Here is a 24,662-nt window from a genome sequence, read left to right as displayed (position 1 = left end):
CCTGTCCCAAACCTCACTGCTGAGGCCAGGACAGGAGTGTGGTGTGAGGGAGGGCAGCTGAGGTGGTTGGGGCAAGGGGGAGCTTGAGCTCTTTGCAGTCACAACATTCTTTAGGAGTATTTTAGTTGGAAATACAATCTGGGGATCACCAAACACCAACAGCTCCTGGCTCCAACATGATGGAATCCTTCCCTGCAGCAGCCAGGACCTGGCATGGAAAGGATTCAAACTGAATTCAAAGCATAGCAAGGTTGGCTTGCTGCTTTTTATTCAATAACTACCTATGCAATGTCATCCTTAAGGAAAATTATTTAAGAAAAACCTCCACAATAATTCCTTTCCTCCTCTGCACTCAGCTCAGCAGCTCACATCAGCTCACCTCTCTTTTTGCTTGTGTTGGGTTTTTTTTCCTGCTTTATTATTGTTTTTGAGTGTATGGGTCACTCACAGGCAGTTCCCTCCAGCCACTGATCATTTGGCTCATAACTGTGCAGGATGAAGGGCAAAGGACATCACCTCTTCTGGTTTTGCTGCTGAGGGCCCACTGAAACTCAGGGGTATTTTGCCTTCTCAACCAGTGGGAAATTGGATATTTAATTGAAAACTTTATAACACAACTCTAATTAAAGTACAACAAAATGAAAGCCCCAAATTGCTTCATTTCAGCATTGTATATACATAATAGTTATGGCTTCGTGGAATTGCCTTTGTGTGTTAGAATTCAGGCAATGTGGAAACCACTCATTCCTTGCTCCTGAGGAAGCTGCTCCTGTCCTCCTGCAGTGGATGGTGGTGGGTGTTCCTTCTCCTACTCTGCAAGAGCAGGAATTCTTGCCTTGGTATCAGCTGCTCTACATGGAAAATAAATTTCTAGGGGAAAAAAAACCCAAAGGATTATTGGGAAAAATCCCTCCTTTGAGGTGACAAGTTGTTTTGGACAGAAAATTCATCACCATGGTGGTGATCCACATGGAGCCACTGCAGTTTGAGTGTGGGTGTGATGGTAAATAGTAACAGCAGCAAAAGCTGCAAAAAATGCCCCATTATCAGAATGAATGAACTGGCCTCCCAGCAAAGAGAGAACTGAGCATCTCCAGCCTTTTCTGGGGATCTCCAAACCTTCCTCAGGAACTAAAACTCAACACCAGGACTTTCAGGCCAGAGATGTCCCTTGGTCCCTTCCATTCCGAGTGCTCTCTGTGCCCAATTCAGGAACCTTTCCCTGTGTTCTCTTTCCACCTTGGAGAACTTTACAGGAAGTTATTTCCATGGTACAGAAATTTTGAACATAGCCTTAAAAGCTCTGAAATTCCACAATTCACTCCTTTATGGCAAATTTCATATTTTGAGAATTCTTTCCATGGAATTCCATTGTTTTTCTAGAGTGTTCTATTGGTTTTAATCCTGTTAAATTCCAAAATGTCCTTGATAAAGGGTTATGCAATGGAGTAGGGAACTATTTTTCCCCCAGCTGCCAATTTCTCTCTCCAGTTGATTTTCAGGCTGGGATGAAACTGTAGCTCTGAACTCCTACAAAGAGCCAGGTTAAGATTTGTCTGTGGGTGCTTAATGCAGTTCGACATCTTGGAGAAGGAGGAATGAGAAGTGGTCATTATCCATTATCTGCTTGGAACCTTTCAGAGAAAGAAACAGCTTCTGCCAAACACAAAAAGATGTTTGAGCTGAAGCCAGACAAGGAGGAAACAAGATCACCTTCTAGCACTGTGAGATTGCTTTCCTGATGATGTTGTTTCAAGGGAAACTGGAATATGTATGGCTGAAGAAGTGCAGGTGGTGCCATTTCCAGGGATTAGCAGAGTTGTTCTGAACAATGATTCACTGTCCCTTCTCTTGGCAGAAAATAAATTTTCCAGTCTTGGAAAGAAACATGGATATATACATATACATGTATTTTAATAAATGTTTCTCTACGTGGCAAAAGAGCAAATATGAGTGAAAATAGTATCTGCTGGTGGAAAATGTAACAGTCAGAATGAAGATTTTTGACAAGAAGCTGTATTGACACTCCACAGTTCGGGTCAGGAGGGATGGATAATGTGGTGCCACTCCCAGGTTAGTCCTGGATGGCAGTGCTGGATTCACCCCCCTGGGGCTTGGGGCTGTCTGCAGGGAAAGCTCCAGCTCCAAGGCCATGGGGCTGGTTTTACACCCAGGTCTTGCAGGCGTATTAACTGGACCTGGTTTATTTTAGCTCCTCTGTGGAAATATTCCAGAAATAGCTAAGAAAATGTCCTTTTAGAAGAATAAAGAACCAGCTGTTTATTGCAGCTCTCATCCTAGAGAAGCAGGTTTCTGAGGTTTCCATTAATCCAATCACAAAGACACAGAGGGGAATTGAGAAACCAAATAATTTGGAATTATATTTGTGATTATTATCCATATAATAATATTATCCTTACTGATGTCATGATTTTGACATACCCTGTCTTGAGATCAATCAGAACTAAACCAAAGACTGCATTTCCATTTAGGAAGCCAAAAATTGCTTCCATTCAATGCTTTGAAGCTTCTGAGTTTTGTCAATTCTTAATGATAGCGACATTTCAGTCTCCCACTTCTTCAGGACTGCACTTTTCCCATCTTACATTTGCCAGTTTAATTTTGGTGGGAAAAATTCCCATCTAGGAAAAGGAGGAAGCATTCATCCAGTTACTGAGTTTGGATTTTTTTGATATTATTTTCTTCCCTGTAACACAGTTACACATGAGGATCTCAGAGGTTTGGAATGTCAGAATAAGCCTGGGGGAGAACTGGTGGGAAGAGAACAGGTCACTCAACAATTTATTACATGGACATCAGTGTGACGTGCAAAATTTATGCTGCTTATTACAGACTCTGCATTTAAAGCATGTGGGTGTACAGATATAAGACACTCTTTACTTCTAAAATAAATAATGTAAAGTCCACTTAAATTAATGTTATTTCTGTTAACCAGCTACATGCCTTCATGTCCAATGAAATCTTACTAAAAAGCCCTGCTGGAAGAACACGAGCATCTCTTGTACCCAAGGTTGTCTTGTAGAACTGGTCTCCACTGTCCTTAAAATGCCCACAGCAATTTAAATCATTTACATAAACAGAAATGCTTTTACAGGGAAGATACTGAAATGTGGTTTTAAAGCTGCCCAAACCCCATAACTATTAAAACAGATGTGACTGATGGTTTTGTGAAATTTTGATGGTGCTCTCTGGCAAGGTAAGATCACAGAATCACAGAATCCAGTGCCACCCCAGCCATGGCAGGGACAGCTCCACTGTCCCAGGCTGCTCCAGGCACCATCCAACCTGGCCTTGGGCAATTCCAGGGATCCAGGGACAGCCCCAGCTGCTCTGGGCAGCTGTGCCAGCCCTCCCCACCCTCACAAGGAAGAATTTCTTCCATATATCTAATCTAAACCTCCTCTCTGACATTTTGAAGCCATTCCTCCTTGTCTGTCTCTACAGTTCCTGATGGAGAATCCCTCTCCAGCTTCCCTGAAGGCCCTCTGGAGATACTGGAACTGGTTACTTCTCCCACTTAGATGAGATTGTGTCAGTATCTTACACAGACACACACACAAAAGAGGATTCCTCAGCACAAGTTACTCCTCTGTAAAGGTTATAGTAAACATGTCAATGCCTAATTAAGCAGCAAATTTTATCCATATGTGGGGGATGTGCAGCTGTGGTACTTCTGCATTTCCTAGAAAAGGACTAAGGATCTTGTGAGGAGTAAACTACTCTATGTACCTTTTTAAGGTTTTAAAGTTTTCTTTTTTAAGGAAAACTTAACTCCTGGTGAAGAATGGGTTAATGACACTCAAAGAGTTGGTGCTGGAAAGGAGTTTGCAGTGATCCAGAACTATGGGAATGCTCTTTGTTGTGTGTTTTGTCTGATTGCTTCCCTGGATCCCCTCCTTGCTTTTGTTGTGTGCTGTGCCTGGCACTGGTACATGTCCTGGAGAGGGGCTGTGTCACTGGTCACTGCTCCTCACCTGGGGACCTTCTGCCCCTGCACATCCCTGCCTTCTCCTTGGTCTCCCAAAAAGCACACAACAAGGGGAAAGTCATATCTGGTTATTAGGGAAAAGTTTAGAGAGGAGAAGAAACTATTGAGGTCTAAGCATTGTCTTTGCTGCTGCTTCAGTGTGATCACCTGTTACTGTTTGCTGGGACCCTGCACATGCTAAAGGGATTCAGTTTTAGTATTTAGCACTTAACATTTGATATTTAGCTTCTTTGCTGAAAGCATCTGCTGTAGAGCACAGAGTTCCTCCTGCTGTGTGATTATTATTATTTTATCAGGCTCAAGTGATGTGCAGGTCATTTGTTCAGAGCCACTGCTGTGTCTTTGCCTCTGGTTGTGACAACTTCTGGTACCACACCTGGAGTAAGCCAAGCCCAGCTCTAAGCCAAGCCCAGCTCTAAGCCTGTGTGACCTGTGCAGTTCTTAAACTCATGATAAGGGTGTGGGAAAGATGACACATGGATTTCTTAGCTCCCATCACACAGAGAGCCATCATTTCCCTCTTCTTGTGCTGCACCTTCATCCAGGGAATGATTCCTGTCTTTGGCCTGGTGGCAAACCCGTGGGAAGGAGTCAGATCATGCAGCTAGGGTGGAAAATGAAGGTTTTGTCCAGATGGTCATCAGAAAGGTGGAACACTTTGTCTGGGTTTGCTAGAAAGGTATCTTTGGGTCAGGAGTACCAAATTCAAGGGAGCAAAGTGAGCCAGGTTCTTAAAGAGCCATAAAACAAATTTCAGATAATGGGAAGGAACTGGATTCTAAATAAATAAACTCTTCCAGAATCAAGTTCATCTTAGTTATCAAAGAGTTAATTTGCCAAATAAAATCCTTCTGGGTTTGTACTACTTCTTCAGTTTTACAATTAGCTTTGGTCTACCTCTGTCACTTCTTCTGTAACTTCCAAGGGTTCTTGCCCTGAAATTTATTGATTTTACTGAAGCACAATTTGCTTTTATGGCACACAGTACATTACTTTATAAACAAAGGAGTTTCAGTTATGCCTATTAACACTTTCAGATGTTGTATCTTGACATATAAATTATTTATGTACTTTCTAAAGTGCATTTTTAGGTGATCAAGTGGCAGAGGGTTACTGTACCTAGATGATGGTCTGAACCAGGAAGATTATGGCACTTATTTTTATTCTCTTCCTTGCAAATTCAACCCTTTCTCTCACTGAGGCTAAAAACAATTTCATAGAATTGAAGCTTTTAGTATAAACTTTAAATTCTTACATATGAATTTTCCAACTGTCCCATTACAGGACAGTTAGAATTATACTCCCATGACAGGAAAATTATTAACTCGGGATCTCTGGCAGTTATAAAGAATTATGATCATCTGCCAACAAAAAGCAGCAACCTTCACAAAAAAAAGAGACATCATTTGGCTTTTTTTCTCTTCCAGAACTAACAGACAGTATAGTTATAGATTAAAACAAAATCCAGGAAAGAAAATACATAGTGAAAGTAGCAAACTGGAATTGTAGCATTCTCCTTTACCAGGTTATTTCATATATTGACATTACATTTCAGGTTATGTCCAAGAGGAAGATTTAAAGGAAGAGGAAGACATAAAGGAGGAGGAAGAGGATGATGATGACAACAACTCCACTGCTCAGCTGCAGGGCAGCAATGACACTGGCACGGATGAGGAGCACGAAGTGGGTCCTGAGCAGAAAGGGAACTTCAGTTTCCAGAACTCCCCTGTCAGTCACATATCCAACCAGGATGTGGAGAACGAATCGCTGCTGAGTGATGGTAGTGACCATGTGGCAGATATCAAAAACATCTGCTCCAGGGAGCCCCAGGACCCCAAAAGCAGCGCCCACCCCAAAGCCCAGAGCGAAGCACACGATTGCATGGATAAAATGACAGCAGTCTATGCCAACATCCTGTCGGACTCTTACTGGACGGGCTTGGGGCTGGGTTTCAAGTTGTCCAACTCCGAAAAGAGGAGTTGCGACAACAGGAACGGAGGGAACAAAGCTGATTTCGATTGGCACCAAGACGCACTGTCCAAAAGCTTGCAGCAGAATTTACCTTCCAGGCCTGTCTCCAAGCCCAACCTGTTCAGCTCGGTGCAGCTCTACAGGCAGAGCAGCAAAATGTGCGGGACTGTGTTCACGGGCGCCAGCCGGTTCCGCTGCCGGCAGTGCAGCGCTGCCTACGACACCTTGGTAGAGCTCACGGTCCACATGAACGAGACGGGGCACTACCAGGATGACAACCACAAAAAGGACAAGCACAGACCTACCAGCTACTCCAAGCCCCGGAAAAGGGCCTTCCAGGACATGGACAAGGAGGATGCACAAAAAGTTCTGAAGTGTATGTTCTGTGGTGACTCTTTTGATTCCCTTCAAGATCTGAGTGTTCATATGATAAAAACAAAACATTACCAAAAAGTGCCTTTGAAGGAGCCGGTACCAACCATTTCTTCAAAAATGGTCACTCCAGCCAAGAAACGTGTGTTTGATGTGAACAGGCCTTGCTCCCCCGACTCCACGACGGGGTCCTTCTCCGACACCTTCTCTCAGAAGAACGCGAACCTGCAGCTCTCCTCCAACAACCGCTACGGGTACCAGAACGGGGCCAGCTACACCTGGCAGTTCGAGGCCTGCAAATCCCAGATTTTGAAGTGTATGGAATGTGGAAGCTCCCACGATACCTTGCAGCAGCTCACGACCCACATGATGGTCACTGGCCATTTCTTGAAAGTCACGAGTTCAGCTTCGAAGAAAGGAAAGCAACTTGTTCTGGATCCTTTAGCTGTGGAAAAAATGCAATCGCTGTCTGAAGCACCAGGCAGTGACAGCCCCATTTCAAAATCAACCAGTAAATCATCTGCAGAATGCATAGGTCCTGCCTCTGAACTTAAAAAAGAAAGTAAAAAAGATAAAGCTGATGATGCAAACAAAGATGAGAAAGCAATGAAAACTGAGGAGTACGAAGACACTCTTCAGAAACCCCTGGATCCCACAATGAAATACCAATACCTCCGAGAAGAAGATTTAGAAGATGGTTCGAAGGGTGGTGGGGACATTTTAAAGTCCTTGGAGAACACTGTCACGACAGCCATCAATAAAGCTCAGAACGGAGCTCCCAGCTGGAGTGCCTATCCCAGCATCCACGCAGCTTACCAGCTCTCTGAGGGAGCCAAGCCGTCCTTGCCTGTGGGATCCCAGGTGCTCCAAATCAGGCCAACCATGACCAACAAGTTGAGGCCCATAGCGCCCAAGTGGAAGGTGATGCCTCTGGTCCCTATCTCAGCAAACGTGAGCCAGTGCACTCCAGTGAAGAAGGAGGCTGAGGACAAGGAGGAGGTACAAAAGGACTATGCTAAGGAGGGTGTCCAGGCTGAGCCGGCCTCCCTCAGCCAGAGCGAGAGGGAACCTCTCCTCAAAGCTGAAGCCTCTGTGGAGCCAAAAAAGACAGAACCGTGTCCCTTGAAAGAAGAAGACAAAATTAAAGAGGACAGTGGAAAAGAAAAGCCAGTCCTCAAGGAGCCACCAGCAGCTTCTCTCAGTAATGGCTGTGCTGCTGCCAACCACACCTCGGAGCTGCCCTGCGTGAACCCCCTGAGCGCGCTGCAGTCAGTCCTGAACAATCACCTGGGCAAAGCCACTGAGCCCTTACAGCCTCAATCCAACTGCAGCCCCAGCTCTAGCACAATCTCCATGTTCCACAAACCCAACCTAAACATGATGGAGAAGCCAGTTTTATCTCCCGCTCCAACCCCACCAAAGCCTGCAAGCGTATCCAGGCACTATTTGTTTGAAAACAATGATCAGCCTATTGACCTGACCAAATCCAAAGGCAAGAAAGCTGAGTCAGCTCAAGCACAATCTTGCACTTCTCCACCTCAAAAGCACGCTCTGTCTGACATCGCCGACATGGTCAAAGTTCTTCCCAAAGCTACCACACCAAAACCTGCTGCATCCTCAAGGATCCCGTCCATGAAGTTGGAAATAGATGTCCGACGCTTCGAGGACGTCTCCACGGAAGTCTCCACTCTGCATAAAAGGAAGGGCAGGCAGTCAAACTGGAACCCTCAGCATCTGCTCATTTTGCAAGCTCAGTTTGCTTCCAGCCTCTTCCAGACATCTGAAGGTAAATATTTATTATCAGATCTAGGCCCACAGGAGCGCATGCAGATTTCCAAATTCACTGGACTGTCGATGACCACCATCAGCCACTGGCTGGCAAATGTCAAGTATCAACTTAGGAAAACCGGAGGAACAAAGTTTTTGAAAAACATGGACAAAGGACATCCAGTCTTTTATTGCAGCGACTGTGCATCTCAGTTCCGAACCCCCTCTACTTACATTAGCCACTTAGAATCCCACCTAGGTTTCCAAATGAAAGACATGAACAGGCTGGCTGTGGAGCAGCAAACCAAGGTAGAGCAAGAAATCTCCAGAGTTTCAGTTCAAAGATCTCCTGAAACAATAGCTGGAGAAGAGGACACAGACTCTAAGTTCAAATGTAAGTTGTGCTGTCGGACATTTGCGAGCAAACATGCAGTAAAACTTCATCTAAGCAAAACACACAGCAAGTCACCAGAACACCATTCACAATTTGTAGCAGAAGTGGATGAAGAATAACTCTTAAGGTATGCATGCTCTATAGTGAGTTTTCATTTCAGCATTTCCAGGAGGCTCCGTCAGGCTCCGTGCTTTGGTAAAAGTAGGGAAACAGTATAAAATGCATCGTGTGTGCTGCGCCGCTCCTCCCTCGCATGTACACATCATTTTATAACGTTTTCAGGAAGAGAGCTTGCTCAGTGCAAACCCACACTGCCCTACAGAGAAATGTTGCTGCTTATTATTTGCAAAATAGCTGTTTGCCCATTTCTCTTTTGTTCCCAAGAATAAATCATTTCACATCCACTGCACTTCTGTGTGGAATGTAAGAACTAAGTGCTACTCTTTGCGGTGAGAATGGAAAAAAAGCAGATAAAGAGCACTGAAACCCAAAAGGTTATTACCTCATTCAGTGCTAGCACACCAGTAAATCTGATTTGGATGGGGGAAAAGAAGAAAATTCAAAAGTCAATTAGTAAATCTCAATTATTCCAAGTTTCTCATAATCTCAGACACAGCCTTGAGAATCTAGAAATAACTCTGAAAAGTTCCTATCTAGAAGTTCAGTTATTCTTCTGTTGATATTTGGATGTTCAGTTTTGTAAAATATTTTAATATTTTACACTTACTTAAGCACTTGCTACTGTGAGTGGCCTTTTTTGTCACATCATTTTAACCTCTCTCTCCATCATTCCTTTTTTAATCTTTAAGATGTTTGATTATATTTTGCTTCATGTTGGTGGAAGTCAATCCATAAACATCACTGACTTCAGTGCAAGTTCTCGTATAACCTGGGGGAGTAAATGCTTAATTGAGATTTTTTACAAGCTTAATATTTCCAAGACCTGTTAGTAGGATACTGCTGCATTAGTGTTGCTATTTTTTGCTGCAAGATACACAGTTGCCACAACCAATGTTTATAACATGTAATGTAATATTCAGATGCCACACCATTTTTGCATTTTTAATTTTACTTGATTCACAAACTTGAATATTCTTGATTGAAATAAATATGCAGAACATCAACTAAAAGTCCAAATAGAAGTTTTTTGTTCTAACCATATTTTTTTTCCAGGAGGTTTCTGTTTAGTTGTTCCCAGCAATTCCTCCAGCAGACTCAGGCTCTGCTTGTGCTCCCAGAACAATCATGTGCAGATCCAGGTTTTCTCCAAGGTGTTCATTACTTGAATACCATTCAGGAAATGAATTTGTCACATGGTGGAAATTACAGATGTGCTGTGAGTTGTCACTGATGCCACCTGGCTTTGTGGCCATCCTCTGGCTGATTGAGGGACGGGGCTCAATCCCCATTTGGGGGAAGATTTTCCATTTGTTTGCTGCAAATATTCATGAAGGTTTAGGAAACACTTTCTGTGGCCAAAGGCAGCACGAGGGCTCTGTGTCACTTAAGCTCCATTAAAAATGCTACTTTTGAATAATTTAAACCACTGATCAAGGGGTTACTTTGGGCTGGTGCTGTAAGCTATTGCCATGGAGTACAATGTCAGCCTTCAAGTGCAGTGAGATTTAAGTTTTGCATCTTGGACGTGCTGTCTGCTTTGGAGGAGATTTATGCTTCCTGCATATTTTAGCCAGCAAAATTCCATCTCTCCAAAGGAGTTTGTTTTCTAAATAGGGCTAATACCCTAAGGTGTCTATTTTGGCATTTTAACCCAATATAAGAATGTTGTTTCTTTACCTGGCCACTGGTCAATCAACACCCCTGAGAGACTGGGTAGGGATAAACATCCCACGCTTTGTTTCCTTCCCCACCAGTTAATGATTATTAAGACTCTGCCATTCATAGTTTTCACACAAGAGATATCAGAGCAAACCAATAATTTGGAGACTATCAAACAAAAGCTATCTGCCACATTTATTAATACAACAGTTATTTCGGCACATTCATGGCTTAATGCGTGACAAATGTTTCAGATTTGGTCTTAAAAGCACCGTGTTATTACTCAGAGCAAACCAAACACCCACCTTTGTAAACACGTTACTGTTGCTGAGGATTGGAGGAACAAATACAAAGGGGGAGAAAAAAATCTCCAAGGGAAAAAAAAATAGTGGTTTCTGCATTGTAATAACCTGCACGGAGACATATTATTCAGGTGATGTGTAACTACATAAATAAGGGACTGTCCTTCCTGCCTCTGGATCCCGAGAAATTGCTGTCCTCGTAATACTCATCCATTTCTAATTTATATCAAGATGCAGGTTGTATCTTACCTTTGAAAAAATATATTTAAATTGCAATGACAGAGTGATAGCACTGTTATCTGGAGCTATAATTTCAGTTGGTATGCATGATAGCACAAATTGTGTGAAATGATGGGGTATTTGGGATGGCATTGTAAAGATTTTATTACAGTTTCGGAGCCGAAAGCCTCCCTGAAGTTCTGACGAGGTTGGGAGTGGGGAGACTGGAGTTTATTCATATGGATTCTTCAGATATCTGCAAGGAGACTAAATCAAATAACAGGGATTTTCAGAGTTTACTTACTCTTACTATGTTATTTTTAAGATCCAGTATACATTTGAATAATAACAGAGGGGAGCAGAGTATTTAGAAGGAGAAATATAAAGCTGAGATCCTTAAAACACAAGCGTGCATTTGTGTTTCCTTCTTGCAGGCAATATTGCAGTGAAATAGGCATAAAAATAGAGAATATAGATTGATGTAAATGGAAATAAAACAGTGAAAAGTGTACTTGAAGTATAGAAATACGTAAAGTACTTTATATTTCAATGGCATTTACTAGTAGAGGTTATATTGTCAAATGTTAGCTATCATTAAAAATATAAATGAATAATCTGGGTTAGTACTGTAGAAAAATGTGTTATGGGTATGGATTTATTTTTAAGACCTCTGTGAGGCTGTTTATAAGAAATTTGCTATAAATTCTTCTTAAATGTAATATATATATATATATATATATCTTTTATAGTCATCTTTGGTGTTTTCCTGAATTCTTCTAAGTGATATGGGTTTAGTAATATAAAGTAAGATTATGTGTAATATACAACAATCAGACATCTCTATTCTCTTTCATTTAACCCACTTCAAATTTGTTTTTATTGCTATTCTTCATAGAAAACCCATGAACATTAGGAAACATGGCTTTAATTAGAAGTAATTTGTATATTGACTTGTACCTTGAGGAACGTTTGTTCATTTCTTCAACTGAATTAGAATTTTTATGTTGTTCTGAGGAAAAGGGCAGGGCAGAATTGTATTTCTCACTTTAGAGCCAGGTGAGATTGGCTTGGAGCTGGTCACTAACTGAGGTTTTCTGTGGCCTTGGCTACAACTTTTGATAGAGGTAAATCTCCATAATTCAAGTGAACCAGCCTGAGTGGGGAGATTTCTGTTTCAAAAGACCCCGATAAGCCAACAGGCAGCTACCTGAGATGAACTAATTTGAAAGTAAGGCTGCTGCAAAACAAAACAAAAAAAAAAAACCCAACAACAAAACAAAAAAAAAAGTCATAATGATAAACAGTTTTTCTCTCGGTTTCTTCCTTTGTCTCTTTTTAACCATCAAGTTTAAAGCTTCTACGGTGCTTTTTTTTCTACTTTATAGGAGACAACTGACATTCTGTGGTAAATGGAAGAAAGAGCAGAGCAGAACTGAAAATCCTCTAATGCACTGACACTAACTTGCCCTCTATTGTTGAAAATGAGCAGGCAATCATGATTGTTCATCAAATGGCTCCTAATGCAGTTAAAGCATTCAGCTATAATTTCTCCTTGCATTTATAATTACTGTCATAGACTGCACACCTCAGTGAGCAGATTAAAGCTATAAACTATTTAGCCGTAGCTTTAAGATGAGGAACTTGATTTGTCTGGCAGCAGTTATTTGTTAGAGAGCTTGACACTTCACATAAAAATGACTCAACTTGATGAAGAACAATGCAGTTTAAGCAATGCAGTGATTTTAAATCAGTCATTATACCACGCCCTGTAAGAATTGCAAAGCAATTTGTTAAATGATATATAGGACACGTAGATAACTGTATGTGTTAAGTATACCAAAATAGAAGATTTTTTTCTTCTCTGGATTTTATTTTCTCATCCCTCTGAAGCAGTAGGAGCTGCTCTGATCATGTTGCACTCTTAGCCAGTATGGCTGTTACGTGGTCAGGGACAATTGTGTGAACCAGTGGTCCAAAATTTTAGAGAATTTAGCTTGCTCTTCAACTTCCATTTCACCTTAACAACAAATATTGGAAGCTGAGAGACCCTTCCAGGAGAACTGGACATGCTGGGATGTGGCTGCCTGCAGTGGTGTCACCACAATGTTGTAAGCAGAATTTACCAGCAAAGGTTCTGCTTTTTTACCTTGTTTACCACAAGGGTTCTGCTCCCCGTGTCTTCAGCCAGGAAAAGAGAGTTCATCCCATGGGAATCTTGATTATTCCATTCAAATGGGACTTTCCTGACAATGTCTTTTTGGAAAATGATATCTTCTCAATCATGAGAAACATGTGGGGAAGTTCCATTTTAAAATAGATTTTTGTTGGGATAAACAGGGTGAAATTGAAGGAGAAGAGACAGAGCTAGGAAAAGGAACAGGTTGGCCTTTTTGCTAAAGGAAAATCCTGTTGAAGCAAGGAACTACCTCCAAACCATCAGCCCTTCCTCAAAATAATCCTGTCCTGGGGAAGTCTCAATTCTCTTTGTAATTTATCACTGTTTCCCCAAAGTGGTAGATCCAGATTTTTGTGGGGTTTATTTTTAATTGAACATTTTTAAATCTTCAAAACTGTCCTGGATAGCGTTTTTTCAATCTAGCCATTGTCCTTGTAAACCCAATAATGGTGTGTTCTTGGCTTCCCTGAGAGCAGGGTCAGGCCAGATGATCCATCAGATTGTGGCAGCACCGATGGATCCGTGCAGATTTCCTGGCTTTTTAGGAATATGACAGGTTGCTATTATGATCAGTATTATTTAACATTGCATTTTGTGCAAACGCATTGCATGTGGCAGTTCCAAGGCAGGAACTCCTTGCTCACAAAGAAACAGCAACTTTCCACCAGATTTTAACTGACCTTGAACAGTGCCAGCCTCCTCCAGCATTCACTATTCATAAGGACATCAAAATCTTGCCTTCTCCTTGCTGTGCCTGATATTATTAAATGCTACAGCCTTCATAATCTATAGCAGAACATTTTTACCCGGTGAGATTTCAAAGGAAGGGTACCTGAGTCTTATTTATACATTTTACACCTCAGCAATCGAATCACAAAGATCAATAACAAAAGGAAAAGACATGAGCAGTATCCAGCCCTCCAAAGCACCTTTCAATAAAAATAATGTAATTTAGCAAGATGATCACTCCGTGCAAGTATGATGGAGCACAGATGGAAAATGAGGAAAATTATAGATATGGCTTTATGGGAGGAGGAAAGGAGGAAGAGATTTTTCACTATTTATTGGGATAATGAAGAGATAATTCATGATTATTAAGCTGTAGTCTTCAGGCCTCATTCTGCCGTCTCTTCCCATCTCAGTTTGGAGCTGGGTGTGTTTGTGCATCCCAGCAGGGCCTGTTGAGAGCAGGGATCAGGCCTTTGCACGGGGTTCCACAGAAATCCAAGTGGGATTTGCACCAGTGCTCCAGCACAGAGAGGGAATGGGGTGGGAGCAGGGAGCTCTCGGCCTCAGTGGGGCTGTGGTTCTTCAACAGGAGCATCTCAGCATCTCAGCCCGGCTGTCCGGCTGGGACAACAGCAAAACACAACAGAGCAGCGACCCTGAGAGAGCCCGGGAGGCTGATCCTCACCCTGCTGCCTCCCCGTGCCTGCAGAACCTTCATTTCCCAGGAGAAGGAGTTGTCCTGAGGGGCAGGAGAGGGATCCTGCAGGAGGGATGCTGCTGTGGGCAGCAGCCCTGGCTCCGTTTGCTGCCATTCCCTGCACGGACAGCCGGGCTGGCTCTGGGGAATGGCACATCCCAGGGATCCGGGAGGAGCACGCACCTGGAATGGCTGCAGCGGAGGGAAGGAGGGACACACAGGGCCAGGAGGGAACTCGTCCATTGTAGTAAATTTACACAATCCCTTTATTAAAAGCAAACAGTTCCTCCTCCCCTCCAAAATCCCTCCCTGCCAGCGCTCAGCTCTTCTGCCGGGGGTCAGCCCGTGCAGGAGTGGGGGAGGGAGCCATGGGGAGTGGAGGAGGTTGTCATGTCTAATGAATACCCTGAATGTATCAAGATATATATTTTTTTCATTTCAGAAAAGGTTCCATTAAGAGGGAGACAGCCCTAACATGTGCTTTGGCCCCTCATCAGATTTATGAGTATTTGCTCTGCTCTTTAATAGGAAACTCTGCAGCAACTGCCACCTTGCCTGCTCTCCCTGAGATACACAGTGGCTTCTCGGGGAAATGCACTTCATTATTAATGTGAATTTGTACGTTTTTATGACACTGCTTGGGGGAAGGGGCAGGCAGAGATTTCCTGGTGATATATGCTCATTTCTAACCATTTATTGTCCCAGACAATCGAAGAACAATGATAAACATTGTTTCAGAAAGCAGAGGGTGCCGCAGTGACATTTTTGAAAGGAAAGGAGACGTGGCTGGAGTGCCTTTGATGTGGCTGTTCCCCTGCACTCCACCTCTTGCAGCAGCAGGGTCAGAACAAGCTCAGAGTGGGCTGTGCAGGGCAGGTTCTGCCTCTCTTCACAGCCTTTCCTGGGGCCAGCCAGGACCATTTTCTCGGTGCTGTCCCACAGCAGAAGGGGCGTGGAAGAAGGAGAAGGAATTCCTCCTTTGGGAAGCCTGAGCTGCAGAGGATCCCAGGGCTCAGAGCGAAGGGATGCTCCCTGCACTGTGCACAGAGTGGGTTTGCCCTCTCCTCTGGGAGAACTCTTCAAACTCCAACGTGAAACTGCTGTTTTCAGTCATTTAATGCTAACTCACAAACACTCCCTATTCCTGTTTGTACCCTGAGCCACACAGGTGACCTGGGGGTGTCTATCCCAGCCTGTGTCCGTGGTGCCCTGCCCATCAGTGTCTCCATCCAGCTCCACCTCTCTCTCACTTCCAGCCAAGGCTTGGGAGAACATTTCTGCCCCGTTCCCCGAGTGCCTTTGCCACTCTTCATCCCACCTCTGTTGTCAGTGCTCCAAGCACAGCAGTGGCTACACCACTACAGCTATTTTGGGGGGCCAAGACGAGCTGCTGGCACCTGTCTGCACTGGAGCTGTGTCCCCACAGCTGCCCACTTGCCTTACATCAGAGATACTGCCATTTCCTTTCCCCACCTCTTCATCTGCATCCCAGGGCACGCCACAGGAGATTCCCTCTGGGAAATGACCATGCCATGGCCTGTTTCTGTGTTTGTGTGAGGTGAACACGCTGCTCTTCCACCAGAGAAGGGTGAACTCAGAACTTCCTTCGTGCTCGCTCAGCTCAGGATCAGCCTCCAGTGGAGCTCACCCTACACGGCTCAGGCACAGACAGGCTGTGGGTGGGCTCCCAGTCCAGCAACTCGCTCCCCTCCCTAATTCCATGGAGCCCTAATCAGTTGGCCTTGCTCTTTTTATGGTGCAAGACCCAGGTTTGTCATCCAAGGAAAAAACGATGAGGGAGGTAATTGTATTTATTCGATCGGTGTTTTTTAAAACATTTCTGTTTTAAATTCCCAGGAATGATGTGGTGGCCTCCTGTAAATCACAAATGCACAAAAAAAAAAACCACCTCTGGATATTTTTCCCAAGAGATTAAGGTGAAAGTTCCTACATTCATATTTCACGTCTGGAAAAAAAATATCAACAAGAGTGATAAGTATAGCCAGCATGAGTGTAAAAGCACACCCTGTCATTTGTTTTCCATGTGCCATATGTTTTCTGAATCCTGCACCTCCCACATACAAATCTCATGCAATAATGTGGGGTGCACACATTACTCAGGATTATTTAGTTAAGCCCTGCCTGTATGGAGGGAATTCAGTCAGCAAAAGTCAAGCCACTGTGCTTTGTTTTGCTTTTTTTTGCTTATTCTGGATTCATAGAGTAGAAAATTAAAGATCCCACTGTGCCAGGCATCATATCATTTGGTTTTAATTTAATTCATCTCTTCAATTCTCCCTGTTTCTCCTTTTCTTTGAGTATCATCAGTAGGTGGTCCAAGCATCAACCAGAAGATTTACTGGCAAGACTAAATGTATGAATGCTATGAACACATTGTTTTTCTGATATGATTTAATGACCTTTTTGGCATTCCCATGGCTGTTGAAATCTTCTATAATAACTCCCTTTGGCAGTCAGAGCTCCTGTTGATCAGGTGAAAGCTGATGCAAATGTCAAATGTCAATAAATTTGTAATCCATAAATACAATATTTGATGCTGGAGTGAGACCATTAAGCAAAGTGCAGCAGGAGACACCGAGGAGATGAGCTGCACCTCACGGGGAACAGAAAGCAGGCAGGAGAGGAATGGCACCTCCCAAAGCTCCCCAGAGCCAAGCTCTTTTCCCTCTCCATGCTCCTGGAGTTTTGGGAGTTGCTGAGCTTTGCCAAAAGAGGGGTTTATGGTTTGAGTCTGGCAGAGAGAGCAGGGTGATGCAGGTTCTGTCCCCTGTTCTGCTTTTGTCTCGCCGTGTGAGGTTGGGATTTACCCTCTCTGTTTCTAAAGGAGCTCTTCATAGCTCAGGGGTTTCGAGGCCTCCGAGTTTGATCCTGGAAATGATTAGTTATGCGAGATATTCCAGTAAATTAGCAAGACCACTTACATAACTTAGGTGTTGCAGGAATGAGTCATGACTCATTTATAGCTTTAAGATGCTTGGAAAGGACGAGCCACGTATGAAGCCTGATTTTATGCACAATAAAGACATGAGAGCAATCACATCATTTCCCAGGAGATTTCCTTAAGGACCCTCCACTTTGACCTTTGGCTCTGAACAGCTCCAGTTTGTTTGACATTGAAAAAAAGCAAATGTGTGAACACAGTGCCACGAGCATTTGCACTTTGAACATGCTGGGGCGGAACACAACTGAACTGGAAAAGGCTGCAACAGCTAATGTACTGGGAAAATAGAACAGAGGCATTTACTTAATAACTCAACTAATTCCTTTAGCTCACCTTGTAGAGATTTAACCTTTGAATGAGAGAGTCCCTAGTTCAAAATCCCGTGGCTCCCCTGTCCTCGTGTTAATTTTTAAATTATATATCATTGTTGAGAGGCCCTTGTGTTGAGCATTACAGGCTATTTTTCATGTCTAAAATGGGGAATTATAACTGAACATTAGCTACTGGCTATAAATCACACGGAACAAAGTGGCATCTGCATCTACTCAGTAACGAGAGTGGGAGAATTGTAACTTACTTAAATGGAGACAAGAGCGAGGACACAAATGTGGTAGCAGAGATAATTGTGACTTGGGAAAACGAATGGTGCCTCCAACTGTGTCACACTCTCACTCTGTCCTCTGCAGCTCCCACAGCCAGTGCTGGCAGTGCACAGCAGCAGCTGGGGCAGTCCTGAGGGAAAATGAGGAGCTGGAAACTCTTGCAGAGCCCTCCCTGCAGTGGCAGCAGCGCAGCAGGGTCAGGCTGGGCTGGGGAGCCTGCACACAGCTCTTGTCCCTCTGGCTGTCCCACCACCGTGAGGGAGCCGTGATCGCAGCTCCTCTCCCCAGGAGGAGTTTTTATTCCCAATTGTTTTATCCCCAGTTGTGGCTCCAGCCCAGGTGAGGAGGAGGCAGCACGAGGCTGGGATCAGGACAGTTCTCCAGGCTGGGTAGGGGCTGACCAGCTCCTCCTCTGCTGCTCAGCTCCAGGGCTCACCCTGCTGCTCCTGTGCCTCTCTGAGCCACCCACTGATAATCTGGTGTTATCTTAAAGGGCAACAAAATAAACTGAGCACGGCCTCGCTCTTGCACTTGTCTCTGCTGGCCCCTTTTTCCTTTTTTTTTTTTTTTCCCCTAGTTCTTCCACTCCTTAGAAAGCTTCCAAGATCTCTTGTGACCTCACTAGGATGAGCAAGATGTACCTGGTGCCCTGTGTCCGTGGAAATTGTTTGGTGCCTTTCTGAGAGATCCTCTTGCACTCAGTACAGCACCTCCATCTAATGCCCCAAGAGATTCAAAAATAGCCAACTACACACCTGCCAGGGCTCTCCAGGGTGTTTGCTCAGATATTGCTCATTTTGGGGGTCTGCACAGTGCCCACCACTGGAGCTGCTCAGCAGCTCCTTGAGCCAATGCCCAGCAGTTGGGATTTGTTCTCCCTGCAATGCAGGGCTCTGTGCAGAAACAGCACAGACCTGCACCAGAGGTTTCACAGAAATGGAAGCCTCAGGTTCCTTTCACAGCAGACAATAAAAGCAGTTTTTCCAGCTAGACCAGGGCAGACCCTGGCAGGAGGCATTTGCTCAGCAGCTGCCAGCAGGACAGGGGTACCAGGAACCCTCCTGCTGCTGCCTGGTCGAGGTGGATGAAGGTCCTTTCCTTCTCCCTTGCTCAATGTCCCACCCTGACAAAGGTTTCCAGGATTAAATTCAATAATCAACACTTAATGCTGATTATTTAATCACAGCTTCCTAATATCCCTGGACTTGTCCAGTACTCCGTGGGGGTCCAAGTACCACAGGATTCTGGTCCAGGAGTAATCTCTGTGTAATAGCAGTTGTAAGAGATGCTTTGCTGATTAAGGACAAACTTAAGAACATTCTTAAAAGCTCTGCAGAGCAGGGGCCTGTGTGCTATATGTTTATTAGGCTGTTCAGCAGTAATTCAGGCAGCTGAGAATTGTTGAGGACCTGGGCCATCTAATTGTGTGTCTAAATCATGGTTTGCCCGTGCTTTTGGAGGTGCTAATGTTGCATCCTGCTCAGAGTGGCTCAGGTTATACGGTCAGAATCCTGCGGATGGTCAGTTTGTAGCATAAAATTGAAAATTACAACGTGCGCCATAAAGCTACTGCCTCAAATTTATTATATATTGCAGCACAACAAGCAAATTCATACTAGATGCAGTATATGCCCAGACATTAATGTGAGCAGGGGATGAAATATTCTCCTCCCAGCTCATTGCTACGTGTTCTCTGCAGAGCAGAAGAGAATTGCCCAGGATCAGCAGAGGAGAGGCACCAGGAGTGTCCGGGGACACGGGAGGGACATCCCACCCCTCACGGCCTGGGGCCCCAGGGCTCTGAACTTGCAGTTCTGCTCGTGCAAGAGCTGGGTTTTAAAAAAAATCTCTTTATTATTCATCATAAAGAATCCCAGCTGTGGAAAGGCAGCGCAGGGAGGAGATGGGGACGGGCTCTGCCTCGCCCCAGCGTAAATCAGGAGCAACTCCAGCGCTGAGTTGTGCTGTTGTCACTCAGCTCAGGATCAGCCCTGTACCTGCAGAGGATGAGTGAAATATCTCCCAGCTCTGTGGCCAGGGGCCTGCTGAGCTCCTCGCAGAGCTGCTGTCAGCATGCCCAGGGCAGGAGCATATTTTTTCCTTGCTGTTGTACATAAGGGCTCTGCTGCAGCCGACAACATGAAATGTGTTAGTTCGGTTTGTTCAAAATGGAGTGTGTTTGTTAAGTGTTGCCTCTTTGATGTTGTGCTGCCATCTCCATCTTTGTCAGCATTGCCCATCTTTTTCAATCTAATGAACTCAAACCATCAGTGCAACTTAAGTTCGGCTGTCTGTTCTTGCATAGTTAATATTAAAAATGTACTAACAGTGTGGCTGCGAAATCAAATTATGCACATAAATATGCTGGCATAGCAGAGGAGGCGGCAGAAGCTGAAGTTAGCAACATTGATGCCAGTTCACATTTGCAAATCAACCGTCAATCTGTCATTAAACATGTTATCAAATGATGATAAGTGTATGCTTCTTGCTTGCATTGGCGCGCTTATTCCCGATGTTGATGTGCATTAATGGGATAATGTGCATTAACATAGTCTTGCTTGGATGAACACAAAACATTTTTTATCCGTCTCAGTTTGTTTCCCCCTGTGGCCCCCAAGTAAGTGTTTTGTGTTATCAAATTGCCAAAAAATGGGAAAACACATTACTTTTAATTAGCAAAAAATTTGGAGTCTTTTTTTTTTTTTAATTTATTTTTATAATTTTTTTTATCCAGACTATCTCCTGGGTGTTGTCACATGAGGTGGGGGGGACCAAAAAAAAAAAAAAACCCAAAAAACCCAAACATTCCACTGGCTTCTTTAAGTAAAACGATTAATGCCAGAAAGTCAGAGATGACAATTATGTGCTGTCTTAATGCACTGGCCTTTCCTCCCATCCCCTGCTTGTGACACGAGTGATGGGCTGTGCTCAGCGCTAGGAAAAGCAGGAGTGGGAAGCATCTGGGGCATTCCCAGCCCATTGTGTGCCACTCTCAGGCATGGCAGCACTCCCTGGGCTGGCTGCACTGAGAGGTTTTGCAGACAAGGCTGCACCGAGGGATTAAACAACACGAAAATTGTGGATGCTCCAGGAGGGAATGGAGCGTCCAAAGGAATTCCTCATGTGTTATCCCAGCTCCCTTTTCCCTCCTGCACGGCACTCGGGGCTCCATCAGGGTGCACACTGCTGGGAAACTGCCAGGGAGTTTAACAAAACCCTGCTTGGAAAGAATAAAGGCATTAAAAGGACTTGTTATCATCTAATGATGGACCGCTCCTGCCTCCCCCGGGACAGAGGGAGCGGCTCCCAGGGAAGGCTCCACTGCCCTGGGAATGACTTGAACAAAACAGGGAAAAAAAAGGTTTTCTATTAATTGATTTTATTTAGAACTGAACCATTTCCCCAGGATTTTGGGGAAAGATGAGGTGGAACTCGAGTGGAGCAGGACAAGCAGCTTTCACACCTGCAGGATTTGAAGGTTTACAAACTCCTGTTAAAAAGTCAGTGGAACAAAGTTCTCCCCACTCCCTGGAGAACAACCAGTCTGTTAAACCTTCATATTTATGCAACAGGGGCAAAATTGTGATGATCTAAGTTTTTACCTTAGAACAGGAATGAAAAGCAATGTGAACAATATCTGCTTCTGTTCAAAATGCTGGGAGTTCCTCCAGGAGTTTTACTAGGACTTGACCAGAGCTGTTATCAACTCAGGCTCCACAGTTGCCTTAAAGGAAAATCAATCATTTCAAGTGTTTTATTTTTAGTTTATAAGCTGGAAAATGAAACTTCTTCTGAAACTTTTATGAAAGATATCAGATTATCTGTCTCTCTAAAACAGCAACTCTCTCTCTCATATAATAGAAATGTAATAGAAAATTGCTCTGAGTCTCTGCTTAAGACTACATCTAACCTCCAAACATGGTTTGAGAGTTATCTTGAATTAAAAAAAAATAACAACTGGTAGAATAGCAAGATTCTACAGACTGTGAACTTTTTGGTAAATGGGTCAAACTTTTGATCACTCTTTCTTTTTTTTCTCTGTCTAATAATGCCATTAACTTTAGGCATCCTATTCAGGTCTCTGATTTCTATTATCTGGATGATTTAAAGGAAACATAAAAGAGAATAATTATTGATTTTTTTTTTCCATATAAATTGTCTTGATTTTATAAAAGTCATCCGTAGCATTTCCTATTATTTCTAAATTGGGAATACAGGAGCACAAGTTTCATAATCATAAAACTCTAATAGCAGTAATTGTACTCCTGTTAACCCCAGCTCCAGCGAGCCCTCACAATTCCTACTTCGAAACCAAAGAGCCTGTCTTCTAATACAAAGAGCTTGAATTTTAAGTGTATTTTCTGTAACACATCCATTACTGGCAGAATTTATCCAGCAACATTTCTCTTTTTTTTACAGTTGTGTAGCTCTCTGTTGCTTCTACTCCATGAGCTACCTTGAAATTAACTTGTCAAACGTTCGTCCCACTACTTAGGGAGGGTTCCTCATCAGCTGAGTGGACTGGTTTGTCAGGGCTCGGAGGTGTTGGCAGTGAGGTGGCACTAAAAAGGCTCCTGTGAGGCTGGGGGATCCTGGCAGGGCTCCCTGTTGGGAAAACCAAAGCAGGAGTTGTGTCTCCGCCGCCCTCTCGCCACACTGACCCCTTCAATCCATCTCCCATTTAATCCATCTCCTTCAAAGCTCTTCATCACCACGGCCCAGGGCTCTCCCTGCCCCTCTGGGGCACTTCCCAGAATCCTGGAAAATTGGGAAGCAGCACAGAGCTGATCCCAGCCTTGTGGTGCTCCTGTGTGGGAGCAGGCTGGCTCTGATGCTGTCTGTGAGCTCCAGCCAGGCTCTGTTTTGAACAGCTGTACTAATCAGGTGCATTAATTTCCCGGTTTTCATTAAGCAGTTTGGAGCAGGGAGATGTTGTTCCTCTGCATATTTCAACACAGATGTTGAATAAGGGATGAGCAGTCCCAGAGTCGGGCTGCTCCCCCTCCCCGTCCTCCCAGTCCTTATTCCCACTCTCTATCTTGTTCTATTATCCTGGGCCTGCCTTTGGAGTGGTTTCAGTTTTTGAAAATGGCAAGTAATTAGTCAATATGTTTTCACCATATGTATCAGGCTCAGTAAAGAGGCAACCAATGGCCTTTGTCATGGCACAGTGAGCGCTCGTTTTCTCGGCACTTCAAGTGACGCTGAGCGTGCGGCGAACGCCAGGGAATTTAATCAGGGATTCTGCGAGGAAACATTTGACATCATCATTCACAGTTCAGTGCAGGTCACAAATTTGGGCTGGGGCCCCTTTGAAGGTCACCTCTGTTTGTGCTGCTCACACCAGAGCTGCCTCTGCCCTGCCTGGTGCCCTGGACGAGCAGGGGGAGGCAAAGGGGGATGAATTGTTGTGACTCCAAGTGGTCCCATTTTACATCTTCTTGGCACTGATGCTGTTGCAGCAAGACAGAATTCTTGAAACCCTTTTTCTTCTTCCAGACTGGCTTTTTACATACCCCAAGCAAGTTATTGCATATTTTCCAGATAGAAATTTTTGCTGTAAGGCTTTCTCTCTTGCTGACTGTTAACAATATTTAAAAAGGTCAGAATCTGATCTTAACACTGCTGATATGAAGTGACATTTGCCCAAATTTTGCCATCTCCTGGGCAAAAATATGTCCAGTGTTTTCCAGAAAGACATGGGATAGACAGCAGCTTCGCCTGGCTGTTTTCCCCTCTTGGGAATACTGAATTTCAGTTATCTGGGGAACAGGTTTCTGCATTGCCCACTGGCTTCCTTCAGATTTACAGATAAAACATTTGAGCTCAGCCTCAGTTCAGTGAGTTACAGGTTTGTGGTTTTTTAACATTTTGGGATGTTTACAACAAATAATCTTCAGTAGGAATGATGACATTTTGTTTTACTGCAGCCATGATTTAAATTTATGTGGCATTGCCATTGAAGTCAATAGGACTTTTTCCTGAGTACGTTTTACAGGGTACAGTATCATTAAAATATGACAGTTAATAGTCTTGTTTATGTTATTACATTTAATGAATAAATATATCAGTCTGAACATCAGACTCAGCTTTGTTTATACTCTTTAATTGTAGTCTTATCTCCCCTAGAAGCACGTTATATCTTTTAATTTTATAATTATCCACTTTATTCATGTGTGACACTCCAGAACTGCTGCTTATATCCTAAGAGACATCCAAATACAAACAGATGGAAGACAGGCAACCACTGGGAAATTCAGATCTGGATCTGAATCCAGCTCCATCTTTTCAGACCACTCCACAGCTTCAGCTCCAAGGTCTTGGTTTGGGCTGTTGTATAAAGGTTCAAGAGTTGCAGAATGACTCTGATTTATCCAGCATCTCCAAACATCAGCTTCCACAGGGATTTTACACTTCAGCATCTAAATGTTCTCTGTCTCTAAAAAGAAACCTGAGCTTTAAAGGCAAAAGATGGCCCTACCTGAAGTTTTTCAGAATCAATTCAAGATCATCTCTTCCCTCAGAGGTTGCATCTAATTCCAAACTCTCTCATTTGGGATCTTTTGCCATAACAGAATTACAGTTAAAAAAGCCAGACTGAATAAAGGTCTGATACTTCCAGTGTAAAATTGTGTTATAATTATTTGTGCTATAATGAGGAGGAGTTGAGTAAAACCCCTGGG

At 43.7% G+C, this 24,662-nt stretch overlaps 1 protein-coding gene across 1 annotated transcript in view; it reads left to right on the top strand.

The window, feature by feature from the left end:
- TSHZ2 (teashirt zinc finger homeobox 2) overlaps nucleotides 1-9,637 on the top strand; it is a 133,432-nt gene extending 123,795 nt beyond the window's left edge. The window contains exon 2 of the mRNA XM_015647322.3: nucleotides 5,565-9,637. Within this exon, the coding sequence (XP_015502808.1) occupies nucleotides 5,565-8,632 (3,068 nt within the window). The 3' untranslated portion in view covers nucleotides 8,633-9,637. The remainder of the gene's footprint in view (nucleotides 1-5,564) is intronic.
- Nucleotides 9,638-24,662: the final 15,025 nt, after the last annotated feature.

The sequence above is a fragment of the Parus major genome, chromosome 20, assembly GCF_001522545.3.
Source record: "Parus major isolate Abel chromosome 20, Parus_major1.1, whole genome shotgun sequence".
NCBI lineage: Eukaryota > Metazoa > Chordata > Aves > Passeriformes > Paridae > Parus > Parus major.
This window is presented reverse-complemented; position numbering and strand designations above follow the sequence as displayed.